An 18,107-nucleotide genomic window follows, 5' to 3' on the forward strand; every position below is an offset into this window, starting at 1 on the left:
TTAAAATATTATCGTAAGATTTCAATAAATGAATTTTCTGAATACATTTTTTAGGTTTTTGTATTTTTCTGAAGTGAATATCTAGCTTCGGGAAAAATTTTGTTTTTGATTTGAAGTTTGAATAATTTTCATAATTGAAGTTTTACCGTTTATGGAACATCCGTCGATATATGTTTATTTAAGATTCAAATTGTTTGAAACTGTATCAAAAGATTGAATTTACTTTTTATAAAAATGTTACGCATGCATAAAGTGTATTATTTTTTTACTCTTTGGTACAGAAATAAATATATGTTTTTCTTTTGAGAATCATTAAATGTGGCATAACATTGATACGCATTCTCGTGTTTTTATTAAACTGCTGAATAAAAGTTAGAGAAGATTTTGGATAGGAAAATTAAAATTATTAACAAACAGTTGAAATAGTTCAACTGTTTTTAGATCTGCTCTTAGACAATCGAGTAAAACAGAATTTTTAAATTAATTGTTCATAATATTAGTTTCTTGAACAAATAATACCAGATTAAAAATTCTTTCATTAATGCTAAAATCGTATTCACAAAGGATACAGAGAATAAATTATAAATTATTTTAATTGATAATTAATTATTCCTTATTAATTAGCATATCATTACTTATATCTCTGATCAATGAAAAATTGTGATCAGAATGAGAAAATCGGATCATAAAATCAAATTTTATCAAAAGGAATGCCTAAATATCAGGCAACATTTTGGAAAACGTTGTATTTTCTTTTGATTGGCATAGAAAGGTTGACTAATTAATTATTTATTTAACTTCATAAAAATATTAGTCTACCAAGCTTATTTCCATAAGGATCAAATTAAAGCCCGCAAAAAAATCTAATTCTTTAGCTTTTACTGTATACCTTGCCCTTTTTTCATTCATTTGTCTAGGCAGCATTTGTTTGTGTTGGAAACTTAATGATCAGACTAATCTTCACTTTTAAAGTACTAAAGAATATAAAAGCCTGCGCAAATAAACCTTGTTTCAGTGATGTTCATAAATCTATAATAAACCTTGAGAAGCTAGGTAAGGTATTAAAGGGCAAGGTATACAGTAAAAGCTAATTTTTTAGCTTTTACTGTATACCTTGCCCTTTTTTCATTCATTTGTCTAGGCAGCATTTGTTTGTGCAGGAAACTTAATGATCAGACCAATCTTAACTTTTAAAATATTAAAGAAGGAATATAAAAGCCTGGTCAAATAAACCTTGTTTCAGTGATGTTCATAAATCTATAATAAACCTTGACAAGCTAGGTAAGGTAATAAAGGGCAAGGTATAGAGTAAAAGCTAATTCTTTTAGCTTTTAATGTATACCTTGCCCTTTTTCCATTCATTTGTCTAGGCAGCATTTGTTTGTGTTGGAAACTTAATGATCAGACCAATCTTCACTTTTCAAATATTAAAGAGAGAATATAAAAGCATGCGCAAATAAGCCTTGTTTCAGTGATGTCCATAAATCTATAACAAACCTTGAGAAGCTAGGTAAGGTAATAAAGGGCAAGGTATACAGTAAAAGCTAATTTTTTAGATTTTACTGTATACCTTGCCCTTTTTTCATTCATTTGCCTAGGCAGCCTTTGTTCGTGTTGGAAAGTTAATGATCTGACCAATCTTCACTTTTAAAGTATTAAAAAAAGAATATGAAAGGCTGCGCAAATCTGCCTTGTTTCAGTGATATTCATAAATCTACAATAAACCTTGAGAGGTGAATTTATTCTTGGTTTGAGAACGCTTTCTGTTCGTTTATGCAAGCTTAATGCAAATCTCATAGAGCGTAAACTAGGGTAGTTAAATTGACATTGTTTGAAATTTGGTTCATTTGCTCATCATTTATTAACCTTATTGGATTATTTAAAAAAGGTTGTTGCTGACAGTAAAATCAACCTTACACTACTATCTGGGATGTATTAAAATGTATAGATGATCGTTCGCGGTACATAAGCTGTATACAGTAAAAATGATCATTAATAACCTTTGGTCTAATGATGGATTTTATTAGATAGAGATATAATCTCTTAAGGGTCTGAAAGGCACGCTTTAAAATATGCTTTTTAATAAGTCCTTCCTAAAAAAAGTCCTTAAAAATATGATTTTTAATAATCCTTATTAACAGTATTATGAAAATGTGAATCACTGGATAAATATATAATTTTTCAAGAGATTCGAGGTAAAAAACTGCAATCTGGAAAAAATTCTGAAAGTCAGTCGAAAGTCTGAGTCTCTTTATGTTATTTTTACTTTTTCTCTCGAATCAAATTTACGAACAAAAAACCTTTTGCACTCATTTATTAAACTTGTTTCGAATTTTGCGCAAAAAATAAGAAATTTATAAACAATAATGTTTCAATTAATTATTTGATTTATCATTGATAGTAAAAAAGATTAAGTTTTAAAATGTCATATTTTTAAATTCCTTGACACTACGTAATTTAAGTTGACGAAAAGATTTTGAAAAATGATTAAAATTCGTTTCGTTCTCAGAAGAAAAGGTCTCGAAAAAAATCCCATAAAAAGAGTTCTGCAAAACTAGACTTTAATTTTTACTTTTAAAATCTTTGTAAAGAATGAATTCTAATAATATGGATATTAAGCGTTGTAAATTCATGAATTTAAGTGTGGAAAAATCAATGGCGATCAGTAAGGGATTGAAGTAATAAAAAAAACTTAGATTTCAGGTGAAACCGTATAAGGTGTTTAGTTTCTGTTGATAAATGCTCTGATCAATCTTGATAATGTTTCGTCAGGTACAGTTTTCCTCACTGAAGTATTTAATTGTAATAACTAATGTGCATAATTTTTACTTCCTATATTACAAAAGTTCTATTCTTTTAATTACTGTACAGAAAGAAAGGTAAAACTAAAATTTCTTTTGATAGAAAGTTCAAAAAATAAACTTTTAAAAAATTTATTTTTTCTCTTCTTATTTTTTATCACCCATTAATTTGTTTTTGATTAACTAATAAAAATTAAAGGAACTCAACATCAGAATAAATCTGTGGATTGTGTGGAATTTGGTGAATAGTTAAATAGTTAAGTTTTTTTTATCCATTAAATTTTTTTGAAAACATATATACAATATTTATTGATAAAAAAATATTAAATAACTTAATGTACACAAAAAATTAATATTCTTCAAATTATAGATAAAATAAAGAAAATAAATATTAAAATAACTTCAATAAAACAGCTCGCTGCATTGATCTAAAATTTACAAACATAAGAAATTTCAAAATGCATATCTAATCAGTATCGATAAGTTTTTTTAGAATTTAAATGTTTAATATAATGGGACCTTTAAAAACATAATCAAATTTAAATTTTGAGTAAATTTTGGAGAAAAAAAACACGAAAGTTCTTTTAAAAATAAATTAAAATTAAAACAAATTTAAGTTTAGGTTAAATAAAAATTTCTGATTAAAAATAAAAAGCGCCTATGTTTAGCATTATAAAATGCGATTAATTATAAACAAATTCAAGTCAATTCAGTTATTTGAAATAAATTAAAACTTGGATTTACAAAATTGCAATTCTGTAGTAAATAATATTTAAAATTTTAAAAAAGATAGTTAACTTTTTTTAATGCAAAATAAAAAAAAAACATTATGCTTTTAATTATAAAAACTATGTACTATTGTGGAAATTCATTAAAGAATTTTTCGGTGTATTATATCTACATTTATATTTTTCATTTTCATTTTATTCTAAATTGAACATTAAATATATATTTTATTAGGAATAAAATAAATAGCAAAATAGTCGTGTGATTACCTAAATAATATGTATAGTACAAATAAACACCTTAACAGGAAATAGAGGCTTAGAAATTTAATTACAAAACATGTATTTGACATTTTAATTAAAGATTGCCCCTGTTTGATACCTTAACCTTTTGAAGTTAAGCTGTGAAAGTAGGAAGACACTTAAGTAATTGGTTGACACTAATTTTGCTATTCTAATGAAATGAATGCGCAGTTTACAGTGGAAGTCAAAATATTATTATAATATTTATAAATAATGTGGTCAAACTCTATGGTTAGCATTCAGAAAAACAAATATTGGTAATTTAAAATAAAGTATAAAAACAACATAGAACAAGTTGAGATAGTGATTATATAATAAGCAATTGATTTTTGTACAGCCTTCGTTATTATAAACTTGAAGAGTGTGGAACAAGATAGGGATGGATAATATATTTTCAACTCAAACTATTCCTTAGTGTTGTTTTCAAATAGTTACCAATAAGTTTGAAACTTCTTAAGCGCACAATGCTCAGAAACATATATTTCACTCTAGGAAATCGTGATATTTTCCGTCAAAAATACTGATGCAGCTTATCATTATACTGCTCTGTAAACCTTTCTAGAGTATACATCAATTGTGAAACTTTAACTGATAGAAGAAGTACAATACATTCATAATAATTTGAAAACAAAACTTTTCAAAAGTGTTCAGTGTAATTAAATAGTAATGTAATCGTAATATGTCTCTAATTTGTAGGAAAAGATTCAACGACTTATGTATATTAAATATATACTAGAAGTATCTAATACTTTTAACTACAAAAACTGAAATACAAATTTATTTTTACTTTACTGTACATTGACGGGAAAAAATGTGCATGATGAATGTTATATTTTATATTTTTTATAATTCTTGATTTTTTTTTAAAAATTAAATTTGCTTTGATTGTTTGACAAAGTCTTAATTTCAAACAGATTCAGAACTTTGCAGATTGTTTTTGAAATCATTTAACAAACTTTTAGAAATGTGAAGGAAAATAAAGACATTTAAAAACAATTTTACGCATACTCACTCTTTTATTTACGACACTATACTTCATATTATTCCCATTCTTCAACTTTTTATTTTAGTTTTATTTATTTATTGTTACTCATACGTATTCAAGCTTTCGTGTTTATTGCTAAGGGTGGCTTATAAGCCTTCGTCAAGTTGAAGAAGGATAACAAAAATTACCCCACAGAGAATGAGGCGGTCCAATGAAGCCCTTTCCGACTTGTAGTCACTAGCTATATTCGACAGAGGATTATTACATATTTTCTTGCTTTGTAGGCTGACAACAGCTCATTTTTGACATATCGTCATGGGTATTTGTGAGACTAACGTCACAGGTTCGAGCCCAGAATTTAGTGCAGAACTTCAGTGCTTTCAAGCACATACACTATTAATGTTTATTTGAATTTGTTTCCAATGCCCACCCGATTGACATTCGTCATTCATGTGCTAAATGGACAGATCTGTGTGCCATTCGTCATTCATGTGCTAAATGGGCAGATCTGTGTGCCACGCTTTCAGAGGCACCATAATAGGTGGGCCAACGCTGCTCCAACAGTAAAGTTGTGCAGAAAGAAAAAGAACATCTATGCCTCGTCCGGGATTTGAACCCAGGACCTTCTGATCTGAGGTAAGCTCCCCGATCACTACGTAGTCCGCTCGGCTGTCTATTTGAAGTAGATATCCTTATACCGGGATAGTTCAGAAACTAAGGCTCTGATTGCATCAGGGAATACTTGACAAATAGCTTGTTTTTTAAAGCGTTATTCGTGTCGTTGTTATTTATGAACCTGCCGAAAGTTATAGCAGATCTTGATTTAAGATTGTAATCCATAAGACTGACGTATGAGACTAATGAAGCATTATAAAATATATTTATGTGATTACAATCAATTAATTGTGTAGATATTTTGTAACTGGGGAATGTATAACCCGCCCAAAAATCGAAATTCCTCATATCTGCGCCATTTTATCGCTCGCTATATTTCTAAAATTGTGCTATTAGCTTATAAGCTTTAAAACTCCTCAGCGACTTGAGAACACGAACATCATTTCCTTTATGGTCCGAAACTGTTAAATTATACAATAGTGTGACGAGAGGCCGGGATAGCCTGGTCAGTGGGGTGCCGGGCCCATGTCCAAGAGTTCGTGGGTTCGGTCCCCGCCGGTCGAAGACTCCCCGTGTAGTAAATGGTGACCAATGCAAGTTAAATCTGTCGAGTCTCAAAGTCCTCCATGTTCCCATAACAAATCAATACCTCTGGGGGTACCGATCCAGGAGTTTCCTTGTCTTCTTGATTGGTTCAAAATTACAAGGCTACGGCGTTGAACATTAGTAGTCGTAAACCCAAAAATTGGTTGATTTGATTTATTGAAATTACAAACATTTGCTGACTTGTGTGCTCAATATATAGGCTTATAAGTCATTGTCAAGTAGAAAACACAGATAGAACAATTCAGAGAAAGACATCACAAAGAATACATCCAGGGTTACAGCGGGATTCGAACCCGCTACCTCCACGCTTAACAGAGCGTTTGGACCGGCGATACCGCTTGGCCAGGGAGGCCCCTCAAATATTGGGTCGACTGTTCAACGGCGGTCGTAAAATAAAATTGTGTGACGAGCTCTTCGCATCAGCTTATAGCTCAGTATTTCCATTAACGAGACTTATGGTTGAGGCTAGAGTAGCACTAAAAAAATCAGAAATGGTTTGTGGTTTAGAAGAACCTGTGGAGAGATAGGAGCTTGGTGCGTACTGTTGTTTATGTGACACCCATTGTATTTTACATTTGAAATATCAGTCTTTAGGCCTGTACATTTGAACTGAAACTCATTTAAAAGCTCGTGTTGAGTTGAGGTAAATAAAAACAACATAGTACGAGTTTTAAGGAAGGCTCGAGGGTTGCGGCCGGGAACGAATATACTATTTCCCAAATCTCAGGGTATTAGGTAAAGATTAATGTATGGCAATTACGAGGCCCACCCATCTAGACTTTTCTTATTTTTTTCATTCACTTATTCACACACATAATCAGCTTTATTAACTACGACGGGATACGGATCCTCCTCCAACATGCAGAACTACAAGACCCTTTTTTGTTCTTTATTCATTAAATAGCTCACTTTAGTTTGTTTCATTTATGTAAGAATTTATTGTAAATTCTTACGAAATTGTTGATAGAAAAAAGCGCAAACAAACAAATTCAGAAAGGCGTAAAAAGACAAAATATACCCAGATTTGTGGCTGAACTTGAATCTGCTATCTCTCTACATTAACGCTCCCGGTAGAACATTTAGTGGAAAACAAGCATCCACAGCCCACTGTTTCTAATAATTTGTTTTAAGCCGTGGTTGTTCAAGGGATAGAGCAAATACATCCCAAATAAAAGACCCAGAATCTTAGCAGTGGCTAGGATTCAGGGCTGACGTAAAATATCCTCAGTGGTAAGCGGATCATGGGTAAGAATCCTCTTGTTGTCGGGCTAAAAGTCGGAGTTTTTCGTGGTTTGCCTCTCAATGTAACACAAATGCGGGATTGTTCCATCAAAAAGTCTATTACGAAGGCTAATTTTTCCATAATGCTTGATCCCGAATTCCCTTGTCTTCTGAGTTGTGTTCGAAATTACAAGGCTTGATAGTCATAAACTCAGAATTAGGCCGGCTGTTTAATTCTGGTTGTAAAATAAATCGTTTTCACAAATCATCACTTACAGGTTATTAGTACCTTTCGTAACCGATTGCTTTTTCGTTTCTTTAAGCCTGTAAGTTTGGATAAGTCATCAGCGTAAATATAGACGTAAAAATTTCAAAGATACCAAAAATATGTGGCATATCAGAGTTCACAGGCTTTAAATAGAGCGAGAAGATTCAGAATCAACAAAATGTTAAAGAGTACTAGGAGATTTGTTCAAAAGTGTTATTATCAAGAAGTTTTTTTAGAAGAATTGAGACTGGTTGTCAACAACTTCAACGTGCCCTATTGTCATTATGATAAGATTGAACTCGAGATCTAAATAAATAATTTAAAAAAAATATTTTAAACTTACCCGGACATTCATAATCCTGCAATTTGGCGACTGTTTTTGAAAATTCAAGGAAAATTTTGCAATCAACTGTTCTTTTTCGGAAACCTTGACCACAGGATACACTGCAGGGACCCCATTCGCCGACAACATAACTATTAAAACAAAAGTATTATGCATAAATTATTTGACAACCATATTACCATCAACAGTTTGTTTCTTTTGCATTGACATCATAACAAATGTAAAAATTTCAAAATCTTGGAAAATTAAAATTTTGTTCAACATCGATTTCCATTGCCCTTGCAGATAAAAGTTAATTTTTTATATTTTTAACCGAGGGCGTGAACAATAAACGTGAGTTCTAACAATTTCTTAAATAAGAAAGCAAAATATTTGTATTACATTGGAATAAAATAATGTGAATTTTTTGTCTTTTGCTGAGTGCTTAAACGTTATTATAGTGGGAGTACAAATTAGTTCGGTCCGTTTTCAAAAGATGGCTCTGGCTGCTATAAATGCTTCATAGTGACAGCTGGTTTCGGTGGTTTCAGAGAGGTTGGACATCTGTCAATAATATTTAGTTTATATCGCTTTGAGTTTCACACAGAAGCCTTGTTTTTTTACTTCGTTGAATATATCAAATTTTGTGGTAACTAAACAGCATTTGTGGGAGGTTTTATGTTTCTGCTTTAATTGCAAGAAAAGTGCAGCTGAAGCGCATCAAATGCTTGTAGAAGTTTATGATGACAATGCTCCAACTGATAAATCATGTAGAAAATGGTTTCGACGTTTCAAGAATGGTGAATGGTGAAAGAAGGATGTTTAATGGTGTTGTACAACGTGGAGCTTAATGTGGATGTTTAATGGTGTTGTACAATATACTATGAGCTGCTACAACGTGGCGATTTCATTACGGGCGATCGGCATAGGCTACAATTGATCCGTTTGAGCCGTGCATTACGGGAAAAACGGCCGGAATACGAGCAAAGACTTGACAAAGTTATTCTTCTGCAATATAACGGCCGGCCTCATGTCGCAAAAGTCGTAAAAATTATTTGGAAACGCTTAAGCGGAATATATCACCGAACCCGCCGTATTTACCAGACATTGCTCCTTCTGATTATTGGTCGTTCCAACGGATGCAGCATGATTTGGCAGGTCATCGGTTCACTCCTTTTGCAGAAATCGAAAATTGGCCCCTAACTTGGATTACCTCAAAAGACGAGACATTTTTTCGAGATGGAATTCGAAAGTCGCTTGAGAGGTGGGAAAAAGTAGTAGCCAACGATGGGCAATAATTTGATTAATCTGTTCATCCATTTTGTTTAAAAATAAATGCATTTTTGACCACAAAAAAAAAACGGACCGAACTAATTTGTACTCCCAATAATGGGAAACTGGAGACAGAGTATTCTTACATTATTAAGATATAACACAGAAAAAACTTTTTAAGATTTTACTGAACCTAAATAGTTAACATCATGAACGTAAAAATTGCAAACTTAGTGCGAAATAAAAACTGCCTACCTTGGTTCTGTTGAAACGTCGGATGCTTTTTTAGAGTAAGATGAGGACCAATAAGGTGGTCTTGGTGGAGAATCTTCTTGTGATCCTTTAAAGATGTCTGTAAGTAAGAAAAAAAATTTTAAATTAAAATTTATTTGAGTAAACACGGAAATCAAAAACCATGCTTAACTCTGTCATTTGACATTTCATCACTTAATGTGTGCGATTGAAATTTTACGTCTTTTTTTAAGGTTTTACAAATAAGTCGTAGATTTATAATTTTTCTCAGGAACTATTCGACCAATTTCGCTCAAATTTTGTATTTTGTCGTGTAAAATTGCATACTTTAAAATGATATCAATTATATCTTACTTATCAAACTTTTTTTTTTACTATTATTAAATAAAATAATAAATATTTAATAAAGTTCTTTATTGCGTGGAATTATCGTTGGATAAACGAATTTTATAATTGTGTGCAAAAAATTTTCAATTCTCTTAAAAATTACTCGAGATATGGCGAAATACGCAAAAAAGTTAATATTAAGGGGTCTAAACTTTGAACTGCTCTCCTGATGAAACTATGGAGATCATATTTTCCAGATTGCGACTATCCCTTACATTTTAAGGGTCAGAAATTCGATTCCATCGAAAAATTCTGATTGTTTATTCAGATAAAGTACGTTTTTGTGTCTGATTTCGTAACTTAAAATATCGTCTGCACAAATTATCATATTTGAGGTCACCCCCTCAAACCATGAAGATTGAGTCCTAGATCGTGAAAATCCGATTATTAGATCAAAAGCTATTCAGGATAGTTGTTTTTTTTTGTTTTTTTTTGACGCACTGTACATTATTTTTCAAAGTACTGTTAATTCATAAATCATTAAATATTTTATTAATTGAGTTGAATCAGGATGAAATTGGACCATTAGTTCCTTATTTTATTTAATCATTATATCATGAATATCTAACCGTATCACTGACTCGAATTACTGATAAAACCATGACTCAAATTTCATTTAAAACAACAGATTACAACCAACTGGTACGACTCAACTGATTAAAATAACAATATTGAATAACTATAACCTTGTTTAAAATTAATTATTAAGCTTATTTTCATCAGATCACTAAAATCAGCCCGATAAATTAAAATCCGAAAGTATATCTTTACCAACAAAGTTGATTTTATTCAAATAACTGATTTAAATAAATCGGTTAGAATCAATCGTAGTTTTAATCACTAATTAATACAATAGTAAACCAACTCCCGTCAGCTAATTTAATTCGAATCAACGTGCTTTCTGATTCTAATTGTCTAATTTGAATTCATATTACAAAACAAATTACTCTCTGACTTTAACAGTTTGTTTATTTCTACTGTAATGCATAAATGATACCGATAAATTTATCCATTTCAAAGAATTAATTTATTTGAACAAACTTTTCCATTTAGCAACAACGGATAAGTTGATTTGAAAAGAAAAAAGAAATTTTCTATTTTAAACCAAACTATTAGCCTATCTGAATAACTTCCTATTTTTGTATACTTTATTCTATATATATATTTTTACTCAAATCAATAACTGATTTAAGGATTTCAAATTCAATTATAATTTATATACTTCAAACGATTACGAATGTGAACATTAGAACAATTTTTTTCACTTCGTATAAAACGATACACTGGTATGGAAAATTATCCATTTTGAATTTAGCTATTAGTGGATTCAAATAAATTTATCCATTATTCATACTTTAACGGCACAAAACTTCATTTTGTAATTAGAGCAAACAAAATTTACATAAAAAACTTTAAATAGGTCGAATTCGACTCTATTAGTTTTTTTTTCTCTTTTATTAGCTTTGAACGCGACTAAAAATCAATTGATTTCAGACTTTTTCTCTGTCTGTGCGCGTTGACATTTTTATATGACAATGATCGATTGCTTTGAATGAAGTAGAATAAGTTTCAGAGATTTAAAAAAAAATCTTTTTTTTAAACTTTTCTTTAACGTGATTTTTTAAACACCAGTCAAACTTTGTAAATTGTTGATTTCAATCATTCTGACAAAATATCTTAAATGTTTAAAAATGATACTAGGTTTAGTGTTTTAATTTGTATTTAGTTTTGTTGATTGAATTTTTTAATGAAAATAACTTAAACAGTGCTTGAAAAACCTATTTTAATTACATGATCTTAAAATAAATAAGCCGTAATAAGGAAACATTAACTCGAATTAAATTTTGGGGGAGTTATAACTTGAATATGTGTTATCATGAATAGTTTTGCTTATAAATTTTTGCTTATAATTTTTTGCTTATACTTTTTTTTAATTACATAATTTTAAAATATTGCATTGCACGCATAATGATACATTCATATTCCTGAAGCCATAATACTGAATTGTGCCAAAAGCACCATAATTTTGTTAATCGGATTTTCACACATTCAGAGTTCTAAGGCTTACATGTTGATAACATATTTAATAGCACAATTAACATGTTCGAAGAAATATTTAATTCGACTTGAATTCGAAATTCGATTTAATTCGACTAAAATTAAAGAAAAGTTTGACAAAAGAACTATTTAAAATAAATAAATAAACTTAATTCTTTTAATTGCCATTAAAACGTGATTTTTTTTTAAAATAAATAAATTTAGAACAGAAAAATGTAAAGTTTAAATGTTTCAAATGCGAATGTACTTATTTCCTTAATGTAGTATCACTAGTGTATCACCACAAGTGATACTTAATTAAGCATCACCACAATTAATAACAGCTTTTTGCGACCACCAGAACTAATAATTCCAAATATAATTGTTATGTTTGCATGAAGGTTCATTTTCCCCACTATAATAATGAAATTATGTGCATTGTTTCACATTATATAAAGAGGAAAATCACAAAACTCTTCAACTGTTGAATTTTTGTTTCAAAGTGTCCATTTTGTACAAAAGAATTATTTTTTGTAGTTTTTAGTCAATGCAAATTTTGCAGTCGCAAAGATATCTTACATTTGGTTTAAGGCGTTTTTTCTTATTATGAACGTTATGAAATAGCTTAAACAGTTACGACGATATCTTGCCTACTTAAGCTGTTGCTTTGGATCTAAAAGGGACAATGGCGATTTTGAAGAAATTAAAATTGCCAATTTTTATGAAATATGAGGAAGAGGATTTGGAAGGGACCATGGTTGTTTTTATTTGTTTACGTTTATATTTGAACTGATTGAAACCATTAAGAAAGTGTAATGGAAGTGGGGATTTATAACTAAATAAAGGACGAAGATTTTGATGACCAAAACAATTGCTAATCATTATCAGAAAGGGTCAAGATGTGTGGTTACTGTGCATCCTTGGCCCTTTCCGTTTGTTGCTGCTTCTACACTAGCTGATTAAAATTTAATAGATAAAACTTTTAGTCTACATTAAACTTCTTCTGAGTTTCATCACTTTTTGGTTTATCAATGGTTTTTTGGCCAAGAGGTAATTAAAAACCTATTTTAATTTCGATTTTTCTGTGGTATATGGCCCAGGGACAGCTAAATATTTGATTTATTTATTTATTTTTGCTGTTTGTGGCTTTGCTTTTTCAAGCAGAAGGACAATCAAAAACTAATATTTCCCTATCTGCTGAGGTACCACTTTCTCGTGGTAGATAAGTTCCACAACATGTCACTACTTTTAATGAGCGTTTTATGGAGAGAGTAGCGTCATCTACCAGTCAACTTCTGAACTATCAATTTTATTTTTGAACCATAGTTGAACAGTCGACTCAATTTTGGGTTTACGACTACGAATATTCAACCCCATAGCCTTGAAATTTTGAACCCATTCCAGAAGACAAGGGAACTTCTGTATCAAGTATTTGTAGAGATTTTGCCTTCGTAGAGGACTTCTTAATGAAACAAACCAGCATTTGTTTTACGTGGAGAGGAAAACCACGAAAACCTCCCACAGTTAGTCTCACGGCAAGGGGATTCTAACCCATGATCTGTTTACCACTGAGGATATTTTGAAGTCAGCACTGTGATCGGTGCGGGATTCGTATCGACCAGCCGTAGCTAGGATTCGAACCCGATTTCACCTCATTGGAAGGCGAACCACGGCTCTACTTTTTTCAATTGCAAAGAAGAAGAAAGAATTTTATTTCTTCCTAAATATTTAGATTAAATATCAGGTCATTCTAATCAGTGGCTCTTTTTTTTCTTTTTCTTTTAACAGCAAATTGAAATTGCATTTGTATTCTTTACCACCCCATATCTCTGTGCAAATATTTAATTAATCAAAATATACAAATAACTCGATTACTGTGCCATATGTCATATAAAATCAAACCCCATTAACTATATTAAATTGTCAATAGCAGCACTTCAATTTAGTATGTCTTGATTTTATGTAGTATGTTTTACTGAATATATCTTTAGTATGTCTTAATAATATACTGGCTGATTTTCTTTAATGCAGGTCTTATAGATTTTCTCAGTTTATGCTGCTCCTTTTTTCAGTTCAAAACCAGTTGTGTTTATATAGTTACAATAACTATATTAAAACGTGTAACCGGGTTTTGTTTTTTCTTACCAGAGAATAGATAAGTACCAGGGTCCTCAGATTTGCCACATACAAGCCCGCTATCACACTCCTGTTTTGTTTTAGGCATGTGTTCGATATCACAATCTTCGCTGTGCTGACCTTTAGCGTCCTCGCATTTCACCGACCGGATCTTCAGACCCTTTCCACATGTCACAAAACACTGAAATCGAAATTCATGTTCGTTAGTCTTAAAGGTAACAATATATCCATTAGTCTTAAAGGTGACAACGTATTCGTTTGTCTTAAAGGTGACAACGTATTCGTTAGTCTCACAGGTTATAATGTATTTGTTAAACTTAACGTGTTCGTTAGTCTTAAAGCGTAAAAGGTATTCGTTAATTTTAAAGGTTATTAAGTACCCATTAGTCTTACTGCGTACAATGTAGTCGTTTGATTTAAAGCTTACTAAGCATCCATTAGTCTTAAAGCTTACAATGAATTCGTCAGTTTTAAAGGTTACTAAGTATCCATTAGTCTTAAAACTTGCAGTGTATTCTTCAATTTTAAAGCTTACTAAGTATCCATTAAAGCTTACAATGAATTCGTTAGTTTTAAAGGTTACTAAGTATTCATTAGTCTTAAGACTTGCAGTGTATTCGTTAATTTTAAAGGTTACTAAGTATCCATTAGTCTCAAAGCTTGCAATAAATTCGTTAGTTTTAAAGGTTACGACGTATCCATTAGTATTAAAGCTTACAATGTATTCGCTAGTTTTAAATGTTACTAGGTATCCATTAGTCTTGAAGCTTACAATGTATTCGTAAGTTTTAAAGGTTACTAAATATCCATTAGTCTTAAATCTTACAATGAATTCGTTAATTTTAAAGATCAGTTCGTCACTCTATATTCGACTGCATTTACAATCCAAATTATGAAATAAATACGTTTTTACAGCAGTTCTCATACTATTTGTAGTGCCAATATTTTGAGTAACTCACTTTATATTTTTTTAAGGGCGGAAAAGAACGTAAAAAGTAATTAGAGGCCATTAATGCGCATACTTTTCAGACTTTGCTTTTGACAAGAATTCTAAAACTATATTTTAAGAGCGTGATGGAACGTAAATATCAATTGGTGACCCCTATTTGTGTCTTTTTTAAATTAATTTGTGCAAGAATTTCAAAAATCTGTATTTAGGGTAGTCGTCGTGAATCACATGATGTTTTAAAATTGCTTTGGTCAGCATTCTGTTCACAAAGATTTTTTTTACCAGAAAGGATTACTTACTCCTGACCAAGGGCCATTTATCCATTGAGGGCACGGTACTAAATTGCAGGGTCTCTCCGTTAAAGGCTTTTGGCGAAGGCACTGATCAGCCGAAACGGGACTACGCAAACCCTCTGTTCCCATTTGAGCGCAATGGACTTGGCGAGATTGGCGGCCTCCTCCACACGAGGCAGAACACGGACTCCAACTATCTGTGACCCACCTGCAAAAAATTTAAAACATATAATATAACATATTAAAACATATACATAAGTATTTATTTATTTATTTTGTCCCTCAGAATATAATTGCTTCATTCCGTAAAAATCGGCAGATTTAAATTCTTTAATGTTAGTTGTTATGAAAATATGGTTTTTAAAATTGTTCAATTACATCTTTTTATAATTTCAATAATGCTTTTAACATCTAATCTGTGTTCGAAGTAACTTTTATTAGCATTTAAAGAATAATTTTGACCGAACTAAAAATTATACTACATTATTTTAAACTTTACTGTAATTTATTCAATGCGCTTAATCTATATTTTGTAGTACCACAATCTATACTTTGCAAGTTCTTATTAGCAAATATGATTAATATTCTGATTTAAAATAACAATAATAAGTAAATAAACAGTAAAATAAAAATTACTAAAAATATCTGAATTAAAAACTGGTTTTGTAAATATATCGATCAATACTTAAAAAATAAAAAATGCGTTACTAAATATTAATCTATCTACTGGATGAATCATACTTTAAAGCCATGGTAACCGACAGCACAAATTTGTGACGAATTTTAACAAATTTTATACTAGGAACTAAACAGAAACTGGTATTGTACCAATATGCGATCGTTTTGAGTAGTTACTTTACAGATCAATAGGTGGCGCTACTATAGTATAGTATGGTAGAGTATACTGGACAGTGGCACTTAACTTTTAAAAAAAACATCAGGGCAGGGCATGTCATGAGTGAAATTTAACCTTAAAAAGCATTAGTGTAGGGCTATGAAAAACATTAGTGTTCCGGCTATGAAACCCTAAATAATCAATCTTCTTTCGGCGGAACTCAGACTTTTTAAATAAAGTTAATTATGGTAAATGTGAACCTTATAATAAAAAAACTTTTTTTGAAATATTAAATTTGAGAAATTAATATTTTTCATCGCTTTGTCATTAATATTCTTAAATGAGCTCTTACCTCCGACAGTTAAATATACAGTCCTTGCTCCATATCTAGTCTAGTTGTGAATTTGCTTTTGATGTATAAATATGAATAAATAAAATAAGCTGAATTATGGTTTACTTCGAGTTGAAAACTGTTGTTGAAAACGGTTATTAGGAAAAGTAATTCTTTAATAAAAAATTATATTTTTTGTTTTAAAATGAGTGATAGAAATTACTAATGCAGTATTTTATAAATGCTTGTTCTTTTCATAATTTGTTCAATATATTGCCATTAAAAATATTATATTTTCTTCTAAAAATACCATTTCTATTTCATTGTTATTTTACTTGAAATTATTTAATAAAAGCAACCGAAAGATTAAATAAATTATAGGTTGAGTCTCAATGTAACCAGAGGTTTTAAAACTCATCCCCAGTTATAAAAAGTACTAACTCACGAATCCCTTCTACTCTTCCACGGAATCCTAGAGTTCCGAGGAACACGATTAGGGAACCACTGGTGTAAGGTACGCCGAGCAGGGGCCCATTATCTTAAAAATCAATGTAGGGTATTTCAAGAAATATGTATATCATGCAATGGGACTTCAACTTAAAAAGACATCATAGTTGGGTATGTCTAGAAAATGTATACCGGGAAGTGGCACTTAACCTTAAAGAAACATCGGTGAAGTGTATGCCGGGCAAATGTATTCTAGACAGTGGTACTAAAAGAACAAACTTAACTCAACTATTAAAAAAATTTCTATTGTACAGATAGATCGCATATTGGGATATGACCTAGCAACTAATATTCGGGTTTTCACAAAATTATTTTATTAGTAAGTTAATTAAAATACATAAAACGTTTGTGTTTTTCGCTAAGCGGAAAATGTATAGTTTGTCTAAAGTAAGAACTACCGTTGCTATTTGTCTGGACCCGTGGCGGTGACTATGGAAACGAGGTATAACTATTTCAAGTAGGGGTGTGGGGTCATTGTTTAGGACAAGTTTTGGCTCGGATCGGAGAGAAAAAAGTAATCTTTTTCTTCGGTCTACCGTGTTAATCCTCGAGGGAAGAGAAGCAACCCTCCCTGAAATGCGCTATTCTTGTTTCCATAGCATCAGGCTGCCTCAGACTTTGTGGCAGGGAGTTATTACCATAGAAAAACTATACACAACATATATTTCTTTAAGTAAGTATATCGAATTTATAAAATGACATACACTGGCGGGCATTTATGCGGGTTACATTCTTTGATTTCTGGTACTTTCCTTTCACTTCTGTTGCATAACAATTCATCCACTTCTTTTTCGTTAGCCTTGTTCAGACAAATAGGTCTTGACATTTGATAACCTGAAATGAAAATATTATATTTACCAAAAATGTATAATGTTATGAACTCTTAAATCATAGGACTTTAATTGCGTTGAATTGAATGCAGACATTAATACGATATTAATAGCCAAACTAAGAACAAAAATCAAATGTAATATAAAACTCTAAGTGATAACTTTAAACGATTTTAGAGTTTCTTATTACTTAGTACCTGGTATTTTTTACCACGTATTTATTTTAAAGTAAAAATTTTAAAATCTATTGGCTCAATGATTAAATTATATTCAAATGTTTTGATTGCTTGGAATTTGTACACTGAGAAAAAAAAAAGTTTGGTCTAAACTGACAGTATATGGTAAAATGTACCGTGTTTTTGGCCCTATGGGGACACTATAAAGCTCGGCAATTTTTAACGAATTGCTTGCGTAATGATTTCGGTTAAATTA

General features: G+C 30.8%; 1 protein-coding gene across 1 annotated transcript in view; it reads right to left on the reverse strand.

Moving 5' to 3' along the window:
* LOC107437684 (protein madd-4) overlaps positions 1-18,107 on the reverse strand; it is a gene marked incomplete in the record, with an annotated part of 287,088 nt that overhangs the window by 49,211 nt on the left and 219,770 nt on the right. The window contains 5 exon segments of the mRNA XM_071184129.1: positions 7,868-7,998; positions 9,374-9,470; positions 13,940-14,111; positions 15,179-15,380; positions 17,550-17,679. Coding sequence (XP_071040230.1) covers positions 7,868-7,998; positions 9,374-9,470; positions 13,940-14,111; positions 15,179-15,380; positions 17,550-17,679 — 732 coding nt within the window.

Source organism: Parasteatoda tepidariorum, chromosome 8 (genome assembly GCF_043381705.1).
Source record: "Parasteatoda tepidariorum isolate YZ-2023 chromosome 8, CAS_Ptep_4.0, whole genome shotgun sequence".
Lineage (NCBI taxonomy): Eukaryota > Metazoa > Arthropoda > Arachnida > Araneae > Theridiidae > Parasteatoda > Parasteatoda tepidariorum.